Raw genomic sequence first — 18,707 nt, forward strand, 5'->3', positions numbered from 1 at the left:
TCCCAAAAGATCCACCTGAAATGATGTTGAAGTAATTCCCTTAATATTGACTAACTCTTATTTTCATAACGATTTCTGATATTAATGTGCATGTTAAATAGATTCTAAGAATATGTTTGAATGTTTCTAGTTGTCTACAATACTCACGCATATTAACATATTACAAGTTTATTGAATATTTCAAATGTATTCCAGTATGTATTTCCAAGGTTTTCTTCTTTCTCTCTCTCTCTCTTTCGTTGAGGATGCTAAGAATGTCTGTGATTGGTCAATCCTTCTGCATACAGCTGCATCACAAATTCACTTCCTCTTCCTCGGCGCAAAGATGGCGGAGTACGACCTCACCACGAAAATAGCCCATTTTTTAGACCGTCATCTAGTTTTTCCTCTGCTGGAGTTCTTGTCCGTCAAAGAGGTATGGAACACTTAAACATTAAAACATTTATTTTCTGTCTTTCGTAGTTTCAATCGTTCAAAATATGTGAATTAGACAGTCGGAGAAGCCGAAACATGCGTAGGATTAGATGGCCACATTTTCTTCCCGCGTGTAAAACCTTTCCATTTTAGGCGGAAGAAGGGGGAACTGTTATCAAAATAAAAGCACTACTCAACATTTTTTTAAAGTAGGATACAACTATTTGTGGTAGTACGACGTGGGAAGTGATTGCTGAAACATAAAATTACTTCAAAGATAAATGTACATATCAGCGCGCATATATAAACTCCAGTATAACGAATCGGAAACGCTAAGATTTTATCGTTTTAGTCATGTGTGAAGAGTATGAATCGGAAGTGTGCACTGTAGTAATACTAACTTTACACTAGCTCGTTAAAGTATGTATTTTCTTTCTTTGAACTGCTTTGTTTGTGTCCAAATATTGTGCGGAGATTTTGTACAGAGTGTCATAATACAAATAAGAGCTGTAGCTGCCCCAGTGGAATATTCTGGTGAAAGAAGTTTTTATTAAATGGCTCTACGTAGCACTAGCTACCAGAAGCTTTATACTTCACATGTTATGTTTCTCTTGCAGCTGGGTAGCTCTTTTCAGCTTTCAGAATCAGAACTGCTGCCAACAGAGTCTCCTGGTTTGCCTTGCCAAACTCTTTTATGTTCATTTGCAAGTTAGCATTAACTACAGTTTTGCGGATGACTCCACAGCAGACATTATGTTGAGCAAGTAATTAATACCCAGGTGTGTTAATATGATTTTCTTGAAATATTTTCCTTTATTTTATGGTCAAGCCGAATTATTATTTTTAAAGGGGCCACTGGGCATAGATTCCCAGGGATAAACACCATACCAACAATAATAGCTACACCTTAGCTTGCCATATTTAACATTACATATTAGTTTATTTCTGCTTTTGGCGAAGTACTATCATCCACCTCATTTTGTAATTGTAAAGAAGTTGAGGTTATTATGTAAAACAGAATGCAAATGTTGAAAACACCTTTTTAGAGTCAAAACACCATATCCAGAAATAAGCATATTAGACTCCAGATATGCAAATAGGAGCATTTACTTGTCACAGGGCCAGATGTTTGGATAGCTTGTTTTCCTTAATGAACGAATTGAGGATTTTCTTTGCACAAGTTGTCCAAGCATCCTTAAAAACTCTTTAAGTTCATGCATCTATAATTAAGACCTGAAAATGTAATAAAATAATCAGTTGGCCTTAAATATGTTAATCATTTCTTAAATGTTATCTTGGTAGGACTACTTAATTGTGTATATTCAATGTATTTTTCTGTCAAGCGACACAGACATCCTCATTGGATGAGGATGTCCTTATTTTTTTATATTTTAATATTTGTTTTAAATCTGCAGTGGCTGTGATTGATTTGCTACTGGGGAGAGATTCTATTGTTTTTGTCTTGATGAACTTTTTTATTATCTTACCATATGTTTTTAGAATCATATTAAGTCTTTCGCAGAGACTTAAGAATACACTACATGTATGGTTCCGATTGTGGTTTTTAAAATGATTTTAACTTTATGTACTGTTTCTGTTGCTTATTTAAAATGTCTTCCAGTTCCAGCGTGAATTGTTCTTTAGAAATTCAAGTTTATTGACCTTTTAGATATGGTACCTACATTATTATGTCATTCTCAATATACTACTTGTCTCAGAACGACAATATCACCATGTTTCTCAATAATTTCTGGGACAAGTAAAAGGTGGAATCGTCGCCATTAGAGCTTATAGGAACTTATTCATAATGCATGAATTACCTACTATTATTAGACTCATAGAAGTTCATATTATTAATGATGACAGAATATGGGAAGAATTAAAGGCTTAATTGTTAAATGCTGCTCACTTTAAACGGGACTTAAGTGCCTCTAGCAACACAAGAGATAGTAAAGAATGCTAAATTAGGCAGAACATTGGTTTATTTGTTCAAATAAGATTTAATTATGTTAATTTGAGTTCATTTGGGTCTTTTAATCTGTTTTTACAAAGCCATTTAACTGCCAGCTCTCAAGTTGGTTGAATTGGGGGGCTTTTTATAGATTATACTGTCAGAAATTAGATTTTTATTGACATGTTATTTTTATTTTTTTAAAATCTCATGCAAGTTGTGTCAAATTTCCAGATCTACAATGAGGAGGAACTTCTCCGTGGGAAACTGGATCTCCTCAGTGACACCAACATGGTGGACTTCGCCATGGACGTCTACAGAAACCTCTATTCCGACACGGAAATTCCCCACAGTAAGCGTTGACGTCGCACTGCCGTCTTCACATCCAACACCCACAAAATCAATCAGTATGGTTAATATCGTTTGATAGACGTCATAAAAGGGCCACTGCTGCACGCCGCTCACTCCATTCGGCATCGATTTAGCAGTAAACGTTTATTTTACAGCCTTTTCCAGCGCTGGGGTCCGGACTCCGAACATGCCGCTTTATGATGCCGGCGTAACTTTTATCTTTCTTTATTATCCTCTCGTCAGCTCTCAGGGAGAAGAGGACGGAGGTGGTGGCCCAGCTGAAGCAGCTGCAAGGGGAGACGGAACCCATCGTGAAGATGTTTGAGGACCCGGAGGCGACGAGGCAGATACAGTCCACCAGGTGAGGCCAAAAATGTAAAAAACAGACAAACAAAAAAAACCTTAGACTTCTTGATATCTGTCAGATTGTCTTTGGTTTTAGAGAGCTAAATTGGTTGAACAATCGCTGAGAGATTCAAGATCCCAAGTGTTGTTGGGGAAAAAAACCACTATCCTTTGGTGTCTTGGAATGGTGCCTTAACCTAATCTACAGGGAAAGTTCATCATTTATCATGATAAATTAATTATGATAAGAATTTTGATTTCTCTTTGTCACTATACATTAATTAATGATGTTTAAAATCCTCCTTATTGTTGAGTTGATAGCTTTATTATTTTCTCCAGTGTTTATTCAATGAAAACATCAATAAATACCAATAAATTTGAAAACGTTGTGTGCAGTTTAGTGATACATATCACACGTTTGTGTCCTAAAGAAGCACACTGCCAATGGGAATGTTTGTCCAGAGCTGTATTTGTGTTGGTGGGGCTGTAAATGCTGTGACACACAGTCACAGTCATACAGTTACCTAAAAAAAGAAGAAATAAATAGTTATTGTCATCATTTTCACAGCAAAATATCATAACAAAACTCTCAAGACCATATCGCTCATCTCCTACTCAATCAAACAAATTTTCTGTTCAAAAGACAGATTGGTTTAAAATGCAGGGTTTTTTTTTAGCAGATTTGTAGTTTGTAACTAGTAAAACATTGAGAAGCCTTTGTTTTTATTCATCAGATGTTCGCTCTGTGTGTGTCGGATTCCAACGCGATCATAATCTCATAATTGTTGGTCTGGAGATCCGACTCTCAGGCCAACAGACAGTTTGCCTCTTTATTTTGCCATTATGGCCTAAATAATGTGCAGTGTTGTTGATTTGTTGTGTTTGTCTGCTAAAAAGTGGATCTCGAAAACTGATGCTGCCTTTTCGGGTTATTGAGTACATGCAGCTTAGTCGCACAGATTCACAAAAAAAATGTGCCAGAAAAAATTATTTCTTTCTGTTGTTTTTGTTTAATACCTGGTGCAGTTTTTTAAAAAAATACACTCAATTCAGACAATGAGAGATAATACGGCTTTTAGTCCTGAACGGTAGGAGAAACCTGAGAATAAATAGGGTGTTACCTTTTCGACACATGAATTAAAATCGAAAATGTGCAAACAGATTCCAACAGTTTTTAACCAAGCGAGACAAAAAGCCGTTATTCCTAGGATACCAATTATTACAGTTATGAACATATTGCATGTAACGTTTCTTGTTTGGATTTTGTTGGGTACATCTAAGTAAAGATATATATATATATATATATATATATATATATATATATATATATATATATATATATATATATACATATAGACATGCAAAATGTTGTGGTAGTTCTTCTCAATAAAGTGTAGAGTTGGAAGTGTTGAGTCGCTTGCTGCTTTTATTCTCCGGGATCAAAATTAGCTAACTAAAGCTAAACTAAAGATTCTTGTGATCAAATTTTTGGCATAAAGAGAGAAAGAAAGGAGAAAAACAATAAATCGCACAGATGGAAATGATTTATTTTCTAAATTTATAATTAATTGATTTATTGGTTATAGTATGACAGGCCTATAATCCATCTGCTAAAACAATCGCTGCAGCCGTATCCAAACGTAACGCTCCTGTACGCTCACTTTCTTCACATTGGTAAATCCAAAGCAGAGTTTCTGGATGCGTTGAAGCGTTCAAGGCGTCGAGCAGAGAGATCGGCGCGCAGCAGTCACTGGCGCTAATCAATCTGTGGAATCTTTGTTCTGCAACACCCAGCGGGTCGCCATTCCACACACACACACACACACACCGCCCATCTCCTAACCTCGACGCATTCTTGCTGCTTCAACCTGGCCTGCAAACCGTGGGGGGAATGCCTCAGCCTCAGAGCAAAATTCATTTAACACACCACACAAACGCTCCAGCAAACTCACACTCACACGTTCCCGGCTTCTTTTATTTATTTATTTTTTTTACAATTCTGAATTTACCCTAGAAAGACACATAGTTTGAATGTGGTGTCCACATAAATAGATTTTTTGGCCGACAGGGAAGTAGTAAAATGCATTCGGGATACAACGGTTTCCAAAGGAGCCAGTGCATTCCTCGATTTTTGACAAACCCAGAGAGACTCAGCGGCTGGGCTGAGGAATCAGTCTTCACTTTATCCCCCATGCAAAAGACCTTCGTTCTTCCCCCACTCCTCCCATCAAACCAAAACCAAATCTAATAAACAGCTCATCACACATATTTGAACACTTTCCTCTTATTTTCGACCACAAGTTGAAGAGTATACCTGGAGGTGGTTCTAAAATGTCAGCCAGACGACAACTCTGTTCAAACCGGCTCTAACTACAGGAACTTGTCTCTTTCTGTTTTTTTTTTTGTGTGTTTTCCAGGGACGGACGAATGCTCTTTGACTATTTGGAAGAAAAGCACAACGTAAGTTGAGCCCCGATTTGCTGACATGTCGCTTCTCCGGAGCGTTTCCCATGGCTTCTGGGTGAACTCGTGGTCGTTTCGGGGGCAAAGCGGGAGGGAGGGAACAGCAGATTTACTTCCCAAAACCCTTAACTCATTTTCGGGGTTTGTATGGCTTGCACAAATCCTGCGGACATTTACATTCTGTGGTGAATTGTTAAGAATAAACGGAATAGCTCGGAACCTGTGGATGGAGCCGCAAGAATGCCGGAGGTTCTATATTTACCGTGATGTCGGGCCGCTTACCCTCCCCTCCATCGGTCCCGTCCCGCTCCGGCATCCTGCTGACCCTGCGTGCGATCCTCAGCGTACCTCCACCCAGTCCAGGCGCTGGGCCTCTCAACCTGCTGCTGCACAGGCTTTTTATTTTGGGGGTTTTCTGACATCAGCTGACATGCTGCACATCAGGAAACACCGTCCTGCATGCTGGAAGCGACCGCCCTCTATATATTTATGCATTTTCAATACTTTTATTTATTTATGTATTTATTTTTTCACATGGCCACGGACGGCAGACTTGGAAGTCAGGAGAAAAATCCCACTAATGGAACATCCTGCAGTAAATGTTTGCGCATACAGCGTCTTACAAAAGTTTTCACATCCCCTGTGCTCAGTTTGTCGCCTGACATCCATGTACTTTAATGTCTTTTATGTTATATACCAGAACAAAAAAAACACAACTGTGAAGCTGAAGGAAAAGGATAGATGATTTTTAATTTATTTATAATTAAAATGTCATTTTAATTGCAGATTAAAATGACAATGAATGGCTCGCATTCATGTTTAACTCCTCTGCAGTACATTTACGTAAAAGCATTTTCTTGCTTTTGTCTTTTCTGTCTTCCTTTTTTCCTTTCTGTCTTTCTTCTTTTCTGTCTTTTTGCCTGTTTTTCTTTCTGTCTTTCAAAATAAAATCCTTACAGCCACTTGTCTTCAGATGTAAGTGTTCACCCTTAGGCAGCTGAATAAGAATGCATGACTCACTTTGTTTTTAAAGATTTTTTTCCTTCAGTTTCACAGTTATTATACTTTGTGCTACTATGAAATTAAATCAGAATCTAGCTCCAATCAGTTTTTTTTTTCCTTTGCCGATGCGCTGTAGAAATTGGGCCTTAAAGCTGGAATATGCAGCTTTTATATGAAAAAAGGTTTTCTTCACATATTTGTTAAAATTGTTACTATATAATACGAATCTGTGAAAAAAAAAATCAAGCTCCTCTGCCTTCTCCCAGTGCTAGCTACAGAAACGCGCAGCTCTGTCAGAAACAACCAATCAGAGCCTCTAGGAGGGTCTCAGTGCTGTCAATCATGCTTGTGTGCACATTGCTTACAGCGATACTCGAGTCATAATCACTCAGGCTAGTCAGCTTGGACTGTGGATAAATGCTTTTCCTGTAAAGATAAGTTGTTTCTCTGCCGTCATCACATTAAGCAACGGTGAATTTTAAAATTGTTGTATTTGCATTTCCTTTGAAGTTCCGTCAGGAGTATTTGGACACCCTGTACCGATATGCCAAGTTCCAGTACGAGTGCGGGAACTACTCCGGCGCCGCCGAGTACCTCTACTTCTTCCGTGTCTTGGTAAGCTTCCAGCTTTTATCACACACATTTACATGTACACCGTCGTTTCTAGTGTCACCTCTCTGTTGTTCTCAAGTATGAACGTCAGTTTCACCAACTTCACTCATCTTTGTAGGAACAAAATTGATGTTATTTCATCTTCAATTGCAAAATAATGCAAAATATAGTGGGCAAAGTATAAAATCAGAACAATATAAAATGTATTTGCTGAATAAGAATTTATCTTTACAAACTTTAGTGCCCTCAAAAAGGCAGTGATGGATTTTTGAAATTCTGTCAGATGTAAGTGCTTCCACAGGATAGAACGTTAGAACTTGGAAAAGCTCAAGTTATTGTCTCTTTAATTCCCTCCACATATTCTATATCAAGCGCAGGCTGTTGTGCTACTGGAGTTGGATCTTTTATTGGGCCAAATGAGCAGCGGCAGGCTGCATAATCTGTCTGTACTCTTCTCACGGGGCGGGGCCCCACCAGACAGCTTATTGATTTCAGAACTGCGGCCAGAGAGTCCCCAGTCACGACTCCCAAGCTTCTCTGCTTAGTTATGCAAGACACTTTATACTTGGCTGCCAGTGTTGGAGGCAGTTTACAAGAGGCTGCAGAGGGTTATGTGATTGAGAAACAGCATTAAAGTCATTAATATAGTCAAAGATGAGTGAAGCTTGACTAATGAACGAGTGGAACTGAATCCGGCTTTACTTCCGACCTCAAAACACACACCTGCAGTTGTTTTTGTTCAATAAAGTTTGAATGATTGCTCTGTTTTGATATGACTCATTGATGGGTTAGGCCAGGGGTGGGTCCTCCTGGTCCTGGAGGGCCGGTGTCCTGCAACTCTTAGTCTCCCTGGTCCAACACACCTGAATCCAACAGCTGAATCTCCTCCTCAGTGCAGTCAGGTTCTCCAGAGTCCTGCTAATGACCTCATTATTTGACTCAGGTGTGTTGAAGAAGAGATGCGTCTAAAAGTTGCAGGAGACCAGCCCTGGAGGCCTGGAGTTGCCCACCCCTGGGTTTCAGTTCAGTCCCAATAAAGGCTTCTCTGTATAGACTAACAAGTATTTTAGTAATCGATGATTCTGATGGCTAATCAGCGGAAAAATTTATACATTCTGCAGATTTTTCACTTAACTGCTTAAGGTTATTTTATTTAATGTAAAAATTAGTAAGCAAATGATGTAATTCCTTTCTTAATAGAAAAAAAATAACTTTTTATCTCCTAAAATCCAATAACGTAACATTCCTTTAATGTATCCTAAATAATTTCTATCAAGTGATTCATCTGCAGCTAAAAACAGTATTTCAAACATTAACATGTGAAAAGCTCAGTCCTTTCTGCTTCACTTAACATCAGTGCTGCAGTGTACAGCTACTCTGGTGACTATTATTATTAATTTATTTTTTTGATTAACCAATTAATAATTGACTAGCAGGAGATTCTCTTTCCAGATTTAGAATCACATGAAGCTGAAAATTTGCCACTAGAGGAACTCTGGGTAAAAGATATTCCAACAAAGGTTTTTATTCATTTTAAATGCAAAATATATGCACTCTTTGTACAGTTTTGGCTTAATTACCGCTCTGATCATGTAGTTCTTTCAGCGAATGGCCTTATTTAGAGTCTCTGTGCTCCAGTTGATTATTTTTCGACTATTAAAGTTGTTGACAATTATGTCAATAATCAGTTAATCACTATGAATCCAATTAATTGTTTCAGCCCTACTTGTTTTCATATGGAGCTCAACGAACAACACCTACCATCCTGGAATCATTCAATGGCTAAAGTTTAAATGATTGCTCTGTTTTGATATGACTCATTGATAGTTCAGCCTGGCACATATTTCAGGACAGTTCCAGCTATTTGTGTCCAAACAATCTTTTAAAAACATTCTCCTGATTAACGGATGTTTGCTTTTAAATTTAGTACAATTTAATAACTAATGTTATTAAACATCATACACAGGAAGGTGCAGCAGTCTTTCTTTGACTGCAGTCATTATTATGAGATGAAATAATCGTAGTCCCTTTGCGATTTAATTTACGATAATAACCTTAGATAAAGTTTATTTCCAATGGCTTTGGTTTTTCTTCACACCAAAGTGGCTTTTGATATCTTTAAAGGTTGCTTTTATCTACAAATAGGCTATTCATTTATTTGAATGTGAACTTTGTGATGCTACATCAAGTGTGAGGAATTTGAACTTAGCTAAAGGTCCTTTAATGACCAGTGCAACCAGCCTGCATAACTTCTGGTTTCAAAATGCCAGCCAGTTGTCGGCTGCGTTCGGTTTGACTTCGGTTCAGCATTTAGCTTTGTGGGAAAGAAGAGCGCTCAGACCAAAGCCAGGCCTGAAAGAATTGGCAGCCATAACGTCAACATTTATTCTTTTTCCCTCAAAACAGTGATAAAACAAATTCATTCAAATTAAGGTTCACTCCTGCACCGTCCCGCCTCATCTTTTTGTTTTTGTGGTGTTTTTTTTGTTGTTGTTTTTTGTTTTGTTTTTTTACATCATTGATGTTTGGGTTGTCATGAAAGGTCTCTTCTCGGAAACTTGGCCGCTCCCCTAAAAAAACAGTGGATCTGTTTATTTATCTCTCCACCGTACCACATCCATGGCGACAAGTCATTTGTACAAGAGGAGAAAAACCCGTTAAAAAGTGCCCAAAACCCCCCTCGCAAAAGTTATGTCAAACTGTTCCTCCAGCAGTTGTTTGTGGCTCTCCGGCTCATTCTAAACAAACCAAAATTGCTCTAATTGAGCTCAGTCGCTCAAAGTCTAGTGTAGACTCTAAGAAAATCTCCTACCCCACAGTCGGTCAGACCCCTGGTGTAAAGTTCAGCCTGAATCGGGCTCTGTAACTAGATCTTTTGTTGGCTAAACTTGACAATGCGGCAGGCTTTTCGGGCGAACGGAAAAGGTAGAAATGGATTTCATTAGTCGGTGTATGGCTCTCTTTTTGTGGACCTCCCATCCTCACAAGCTCCTTGTCTGTGCTTCCCCCCCCAACCCCCTGCCCTCTTATCCCCGAACCAGACCTCCTCCATGGGGAGAGGTGAGGCTCCACAAAGTCATTTAACGTGGGAAACCCAGTCAATTAAACGAAGCAAGCCAGCCTTGCAAAATCCATGCCTCAGGTCTTGTTACAGTGCAGCCCAGGCCCCCAAAAAGAGCAACTTATTCATATCATCACTTAATGCAGGGATTGGATGTTAAGAATAAAGATTGGGTGTCGCGCCTGAACCCCAGCACAGTAAATTTATTGTTGCTGGTCAGTCAGGGAAAATGTGCCCATTTCACAAACCCAGTGGAAACTTAAGGTAACTGCTGGAAAAACCCAGGTATTGAGACTTTTCTAGCGTGGCCACTAGTAAAAAAGCCGGACTGTGTGTGTGGAGAAAGCTGCCATAATGACCTGGGGGTCAGCCAAATGTAGCAGGCCGGGACTTCCAGAAGAGAGAGAGGGGGGGGGAATAAAAGGAAACCAAAATAAAACACTTCTACAGATGAAACCCTGACCTTTACTCTAAAGCCAGAGTCGCAATGCCGCCCTTGGTGTTTCCACGAATATTTCATTCAAACTGATGTATCAGAATTATTCAACCACTTCTGGCATCTGTGTGTTTCTTGTTTTTTTTTTTCATAATTGATGCACGGGGGTGTGTGGTTAGTTTCGCTGGACACTCAGCAGACATCCACCCTCACTTCCTGCTTGACTCATGTCATCAGCGTTGGCCGTCTGATGTTACCATGGACTAAAGTGAGTCTGAGTTTCCCATGAGTCTCGGGGTGTAGCCCAATGTCCACTACCAGCTGAGGATCAGAGGCCTTTTTGCAACCTGCATTTCATTACCTGCTTCTCCTTTTGTTTGTTTTGGGCTGTCCTGGAAATCACAAATGGTAACCTGCTACATGTTTGAGAGTAATTATCCTCTCAGCGACGTCCCCGTCCGAGTCGGGTCAGGTTTCAGTCTAATTAACCCATAATGAGAAGAAGATTGAGTAGGTTGAGTGAGGATAATGCTGAAAATTGGGTTGTTATCTGAGTTGAGCTAAAAAATAACAAGCAACAAAACTGTAATCTTTGTTTAAAACATTTTTGAACATTATATTTATTGAGTTCTTGCTTATTCTACTTGCCACCAACAAAACAAACAAAAACAGAAACAAATTAAACAAACAAAAAAAAAACACCAAAAAACTTAATTTAGCTAAATAAACACATTTAGTTTCTTCCTGAGTGTGTCTAGGAAGAAAGTTTCTTGATCACCTTGAGTTATCTACAGTTTCATAATGTCACAGTATTGGCATAAAGTAGTATCAGCTGCTTGCTTTTATTTGTGACATAAAACCTAATACAATCTGAAATAGGGCTGCAACTAACAATTATTTTAGTAATCAGTTATTTTATCAATTATTCTGATGATTAATCGATTAATTTGGATTTTTAAAAAATCTACACATTCTGCAGATTTTTCATTGAGCCGCTTAAGCTTTTTTGTGCAATGTTAGGAATGCATTAAAAGTTTCAAATAAACTTTTGTTGCACCTGAAATGCAACAAAAGTATTCCTTTAGTGATGATTTGTAGCAAAGGATGCAGCTAAAAAAACCTTCTAAAATCAACATGTGAACAGCTCAGCCGGTTCTGCTCGACTTAACGTCACGACAGTGCGGAGATAATTTGTTAAAAGGTGTTTAATAGATTTCTTTCTTGTTTTTTTGTAAAAAATGTAAAACTGTCACTGGAGGAGTTTTAGGTTGAACATATTTACAGAGGAAGAAGGTTTTCATTTTTGAGTGCAAAATGTACATAATCTTTGCACAGTTCTGATTTAATCACTGCTCTGGCTGTGTTGCTCTCTCAGCAAATGGCCTTTTTTTAGAGACCATACAACAATTAACGATTACTTGAGTACGAAATTACTATTTCAACAATCGATTAATCACGATTAATCACTTCAGCCCTAATCTAAAATATTAATCACAATAAGCAAATACCTACTGGCTAAAACCTGCTGGCTACCTAGAATATTCTAGATTTTTGCCATTCTGCCCTTTGAAGAGTAACAACAGGAGCTCATCTTAGCTAATGGCAGTGTAATGTGTCTGGTAGCTGGGGCTTCTTTTAGTTTCAAAGTCAGTGCTTTACATGACCAGAAATATTTTTCCAACACCTAAATTTGTTGGATGGAATGGAAAAAGCGCAGTAAGCACACAAACACCAGTTTGCAGTTATTTTCTAGCAGCCTCTCTTTACTCCCGAGTTCTGTTCTGCACCATCTAACGCATTTAGCACACGCACACTACTCCTAAATCCTATAAACGCTGTTTGTTTCTTTCTTTGTTTGCTTGTTTGCTGCCGAACCGTATTTTCTCCACTGTTGCGATTCATCACTTTTTTTTTCCCCCTCTTTTAACAAGTGTACAATGTCAACTTGTCCCTCCCAAGGTGCCGTCTACAGACAGGAATGCCCTGAACTCGCTGTGGGGCAAGCTGGCCTCTGAGATCCTGATGCAGAACTGGGAGGCAGCCATGGAGGACCTGACCCGCCTGAGAGAGACTATTGATAACAACGTAAATGCCCCACTTCTCAGAATTTGATACCGCATTTAGATTCTCTTACATAGACTCCCATATTGACATTTCACTTGCAGAACAGCTCTGCTGTGGCATTTTATTTCTTACCACCGGCTCTCATCTGAGTACTTAAGAACTTGGATCCCTGTATAAAGGCGTTGTTGGTGTTTAATTGCCATTTAGAGGGCAAGCACACAAGATTTCGTTTTCCTTGCACCTCACTGGAGAAAGAGTTTTATACCCTGCATGTTTGTGTTTATCAGCTTTTTCTTTTTGCGTATGTTTTTGTGACATTTTTCTGGTCTGGTCTTGTTCAGTCGGTGAGCTCGCCTCTCCAGTCTCTCCAGCAGCGGACATGGCTCATTCACTGGTCGCTCTTCGTCTTCTTCAACCACCCCAAGGGCAGAGACAACATCATTGACCTGTTTCTTTACCAACCACAGTAAGTACAATTCCTTTTCCAGCTAAGTTTATTTGTTCAGTCACATTTAAGCCCCCCAACAATGGAAAACTTTTGAGTCTAAATGCATTTCCATTGTGCAATGGAAACTTGAATTCGATTGGCCCTTTTTTTTAAATTCCACCGAAAGTGGATGTGGTCGCTAAGAATCACCTCTGTTTACAAAAAAAAGCTGTCCTGCTGTCAAAAAAACAAACACATTTTACGAATGCCTCGCATCGCCGGGATTTGAACGAAGTCGCACGTGGTTTAGATGTTTCAAACTGCGAGGTATTAAAAAGAACAGCTCTTCTGTTGTTGTTTTTTTGTTTGTTTTAATGTGGAGTTAACTATTTGCTTTAATAACACATTTTCTGGGTGCCGGTCTCCTTCATGAACCCTGCTGGTATTTTTAAAGTGGTTTCAGAAGTGTGTGTATTTTCCGTGTGGTCTGTTTACTCTCCAAGTGGAGAAGCGGGCCATGTGTATCGCAGATCGGAAACTTTACACAGCGTGTTAAAATTTGCACACCGCCTATTTTGATGTCTTCGCCCCCCAACGCCCCCCGGCCCCTTTTCACTCAGCCCCCACCACTGCCGCCACCACCCCCGTCCGATCTGATTGCAGGCTTGTATAATTGTACAGATGATTGGGCTGCGCAGACTGTATGACCGAAGACCACAACACAGCACGCTCGAATGTCTGGTTCCCTGAATTTTTTGCTCAGTTTTTAATTTTATTGCGGATGATTAAGGAGGCCTGCCCAATAATTACTCATGAAACGCTCACCCAGCCATCTGTTTTGGACAAACTGAGGTAGTTTTGTGTGCCTTGCGTTTTCACAGTGTAGAAACCCCATGTTTTCCCCGCTGAGGCTTGGCTGGGCTCTTGTTTCCCATCCCTTGACCAGCACTTCCGTTGGCTGCAGTCGGTGACCAGCGGCTGGGTTCAGCTTCACATCTGACCTCCCTTACCCCTGCAGTCAGCAGATGTTTGTCCAAAGCCTTGTTTATCCGCTACTGACAGACGCCGTGGGGCTGCTGGAGAAAGAAAGATGTGCAGTGAAGCATTATTATTATCCAGGTGCTGAATGGGCAAATATGAAATATATCCAGTGACTTCTGCATGTGGGCCGCATTTCACCAAAACATTGTTGCAGTTTGACCTAATAAAACTCCAGAAATAAAAAAGTAGGGCTAAAATGACTAGTGTGGTTTATCGTGATCACTGAAATAATCACCAACTAATGTAGCCAGCGATTAATCGTTAACTGGAGGATACAGACTTTCAGAGCAGCATATTCTGAGGAGTCATTAAGCTAAAACTGTGCAAAAAATATCTACAAGTAAGATGAATATAAAGTGACACTTTATTTGAAGGTGTGTGCATAAGACTGACATGACAGTGTCATAAACAACACCTGTCATGAACATGAAGGAGTCTTCATGAATCTTTACGACTTTACGCGTCATGAAGCGTAATTTGGCAAATGTTGACATTTTTAATGCAAAGTTGACACTTTTAATGAACTTTTAATGCCAGTTTTAATGCAACGTTGCATTAAAACTGGCATTATTTTTAGAATGATGCAACATTGACACTTTTAATGCAAGAAGATAGACAGGAAGACGTCTACATTGAGGATTATTGGGCTCCACAAACGACAGCTACCGGACACAGCCATCGCCTCTTGAGTTGAAACCCAACGCACAGACTCTGTAGCAACAACAGTGACAAATGGACAGTTTTCTTATGGCTTTGCAAGCTCACGCGTCGCGTCTATGTGTACCAGGTTAAAATTTCACGTGCGCAAATTTTGCCGGTCGCTTGGTTGGGGGAGAACAGGCACCTCAAATTCTGTCAGAAATGAATGGGTCTGAACTGAAGGGTCTACTGCAGGGTGTCTCCTTCACAGCGACGCACCACTCTACCCCTCATCTGACTCCCAGATTATGAATCCAAACGACCATGGATATGTCTTATAATCAGCACTTCAGAAATGGCCTGAAAAGGACCAAGAGAGCTAGAAAAACAACCTGTAATTTGGACATAAAAATTGTGTAGACTCTCTCATTTTTAGACTCTTGCAATAATTGTTGTTATTGGGAGTGGGGGGGCCCCCTCTGGAGTGAGTAGGTGTAAGTTAATCAAGGCCACAGCATGAAGCGTTGTGGTTGGCTCCAGAGAGGAGGAGGGAGCCCTCCCAAAAACCCGGCCAATGAAAGGCTTCGCAGAGGAACCCGCTGCTGGCATCACAGCTGCCACAGGTCCCCTGTCCCTTTCATTGATTCGCCTAATTAAACTGTTGTCAGTACCGCTTTCTGAGCGCCATGTGTTTTCTCCAGCCGCTGCTACAGGGAGACCCACTCAGCTTCCTCTCTTCTAAATTGATGTGGTCGCTGAGGTTTAAGTTCAAAGTCACCCTGTTAGAGACCGGCTTTGACGATACAGGTGATGTGAGTTTATGACAGTTTGGACCGGGAGAACCAAGGAATGTGTGTGTTTAGTTCTTGTTTTTTTTTTTTTTTTTTTTTTTGCTTTTTGGCCAACAGCACCATGACTCCAGAGCAGGCGCGGGATTAGAATCAGCCTGTAACAACATTGTGTACCTTGTGTTCAGCCCTTAGCAAGTTGACCTGTGGTTGGAGCAACAGTCCCTAATGGATTGAGTTTCAGCTACTGGGCACGTCTGTGCTCACTGATCTATATCTTCTTGCCAGGGTTTCCTCTTCCTCCCCTTTCCTCCTCCTCTTCGCTCTCAGGACTCTAATGAAAGAGACAGCTTAAAGCCGGAGCCCATGTGCAGAAACGCAGGTCCTGTCGGGACATTTATCTGTTTCGCTTTTTCATAAGTCAAAATGCCAAAGGCCCAAGAGGCAGCCAGAGCGTTATATTATGTGTCTCTCTGTAAAGATCATGTCTTTGCTTACATTGCTCTAATAAGTGATTACTTGAAACCCCCCTCCCTCCCCAGATACCTCAATGCGATCCAGACTATGTGCCCCCACATCCTGCGTTACCTGACCACGGCGGTCATTACCAACAAGGATGTCCGGAAGCGCCGGCAGGTTCTGAAGGATTTGGTGAAAGTCATACAGCAGGTAAGAGCTTGGTTACACAGAGACGCTATTTTGTCTAATTCAACTTATTTTAAAATACAAAAGCGGTCAATAGGGGTGCACAGATTGCAGTTTTCTGGCCGATTGTCGATCTTTAAAATGTTTGAGCCGGCCAAATCTGGTCAATACCAATTTTCTTTCTTTCTTTTTTTTTTTTTTTTGGCTGAAAACTTGCTAAATATAGATAAAGTTGCAAAGTTTGGAACAGATAAGATCGGTTTCTTTTTCATGTAAGTATCGGCTGATTGGCGATCTTCAAAAATTAAGGAAATCAGGGAGGATTTATTAGTCGTTACAGTTGTTAGGTTGAGAAAAATAGTCAAACCAACGCTTCCTTTTTGGGGCGTTTACTGGACATTCGGCTCAGATGAAGCCTAATGTTGTCTTTGTCAAAGTTGCTTCTTGAGAGATTCAAGATGAATTTGTCGAAACATGTAAAAACAATAAACACACCAACAGGTCTCCATTAATTAATTACATTTTTCTTTAGGAGTCGTACACCTACAAAGACCCAATTACCGAGTTTGTGGAGTGCCTCTACGTGAACTTCGACTTCGACAGCGCCCAGAAGAAACTAAGGGAGTGCGAGTCTGTAAGTAAACCGCCTCCACAGTGTAACCGGCATCATTCGTTTTAGCTGCTCACTACTGAAGCACCAGCAGCACTCGCCCTCTGTCTCTGTCTCTCTCTACCCTCTTCGGAAGTCTCAGTTTGTTGGTCGCCCCTTGAACCTTCTCACAGACCGTCGCAGTAAACACGGCTAACAGTCATGTGACCCCGTCTGACCCCCCAGCCCCATTCAATGCAGGGTCATTACTGAACAGTAAGAGCCTGTGCGCCGTATCTCACCGCCTCGTATAGAAGCCTCTCTGGATGCTGGATGACTCAGGCTTCAGAGTCGGATTTTACTACGGCCTGTAATTGACCCATCAGGCCGGTTGTTAACAGTAAAAGCTTTATAAGCAAAAGTCTCCGCAGAGGCGTGCAGACACTTGTTTTAGGGGGGGAGATCTGTCATTGCACTGCTATTTAGGGAGTTTCAACTCTTGCTTCATAAAAGCTGGATGTAACTACAGAACCTGGAAATAGAGTTGGTAGTACACAGCGAAAGGGTTTGGATGTTGACTGCAGAACTAAACACTCAAAGAACAGCGTTAAGGTGAACATGCAAGGAGTTTTAGAGCTCAAACATTTCATGCTTTAAATTTTGTCATTTATTTTATCTATGTAAAAAAAAAATCCCACAAAAAACTGGAACTTTGTCTGAAATAATGTCTTAAAAAGTTTGCTCTTTAAGCTAAAATGCTCTAAAAAACTGCACTAAACATTTATAATGGTTGGTTTTACATTCAAACCAGACGCAGAAGTATTTTAGTTCCCAAAGGGTCTGAGCCGCTCCTCCCACCACGTGTTGCAAATTTGTAGCTGGTTCCAAATCCATATGCATCACTTAAAACAAAACAAAACAAAAAACAAGCATGACTTAACTGATGGCTGAGCAGCTCTTATCTGTAAAGCTAATGATAATATGAAACATATGCAACAATTTAAGGAAGCAAATCATTCCGTCTTTGATGCAACATCAGGTTTTTGAGCTGGTGGACTTTAGTGCAAATATAACAGGATTACAGCACCACGGTTGCAGACCCATTTAAAAAAAAAAAAACTTACCCCGGAGAACTTTGAGATTTGACATCTGCAGGGTGTAAAGAACAGCTCAGATGACATTGTTTGGAATTCAAGCTGGCATTCAAAGCAAAATATATTTCACGTTTTTCTGCCGTAAAGTATTTTTTGAGAGTGCAGATTTCTAATTTCAGCTGGGTTTTTTTTTTTTAAGTCAATTGAATATTATTTCTGGTCGTTTAACAGACCTTAAGGTTCTCTCTTTTCAAACTTTGCCCTACTTTTAAAATGAAGCTACATGTCTGTAACGCGTTCTGCTGTTTCACACTACAACGCTCCAAACACGAGTCTCTCTTTATTTTCTCTGTTTTCTTCCATACCCAAACCAGTGAAGGAGGCCGTGTTGCACAGCAATGTTCTTTCACACATGCTATTAGCATTATGCTAACAGCAGATTGACAATAATTGCTGTTTGTTTGGAAACATTGGTGCATGAGTCCCCTCCTTCTTCTCACCAGCTCATCTCTGACTTATGGTTCCTGCTGGTGAACCAACATCAGCTTCTTCTTTATTATTACACTTTGCACTAGAAAGGAGAAAATGGGCTTGAACTTGCTGGATGAAAGCTTTTCTGGCTCGGCTTGAAAGAGAAAGCGTCTCAGCCGACTCCCGACTGCGGGATCAAAAACACACAGTGCGAAACATAAACTTTAACCATGTTTAATCGTCAAATGAAAACTGAATTTCATAAAAGATGACACATCCATTCTGCCTCCGCAGCTCCAAAGATTCATGCAAAT

The 18,707-nt window shown here is 40.1% G+C and overlaps 1 protein-coding gene across 1 annotated transcript in view; it reads left to right on the plus strand.

The window, feature by feature from the left end:
• The first annotated feature begins 231 nt into the window (after positions 1-231).
• Positions 232-18,707, plus strand: part of eif3ea (eukaryotic translation initiation factor 3, subunit E, a) — a 31,303-nt gene continuing 12,827 nt past the window's right edge. The window contains exons 1-9 of the mRNA XM_044118194.1: positions 232-415; positions 2,600-2,717; positions 2,960-3,077; positions 5,479-5,521; positions 7,037-7,141; positions 12,595-12,720; positions 13,041-13,165; positions 16,137-16,263; positions 16,772-16,873. Coding sequence (XP_043974129.1) covers positions 326-415; positions 2,600-2,717; positions 2,960-3,077; positions 5,479-5,521; positions 7,037-7,141; positions 12,595-12,720; positions 13,041-13,165; positions 16,137-16,263; positions 16,772-16,873 — 954 coding nt within the window. The 5' untranslated portion in view covers positions 232-325. The remainder of the gene's footprint in view (positions 416-2,599; positions 2,718-2,959; positions 3,078-5,478; positions 5,522-7,036; positions 7,142-12,594; positions 12,721-13,040; positions 13,166-16,136; positions 16,264-16,771; positions 16,874-18,707) is intronic.

Source organism: Gambusia affinis, linkage group LG05, assembly GCF_019740435.1.
Source record: "Gambusia affinis linkage group LG05, SWU_Gaff_1.0, whole genome shotgun sequence".
NCBI classification, from domain to species: domain Eukaryota; kingdom Metazoa; phylum Chordata; class Actinopteri; order Cyprinodontiformes; family Poeciliidae; genus Gambusia; species Gambusia affinis.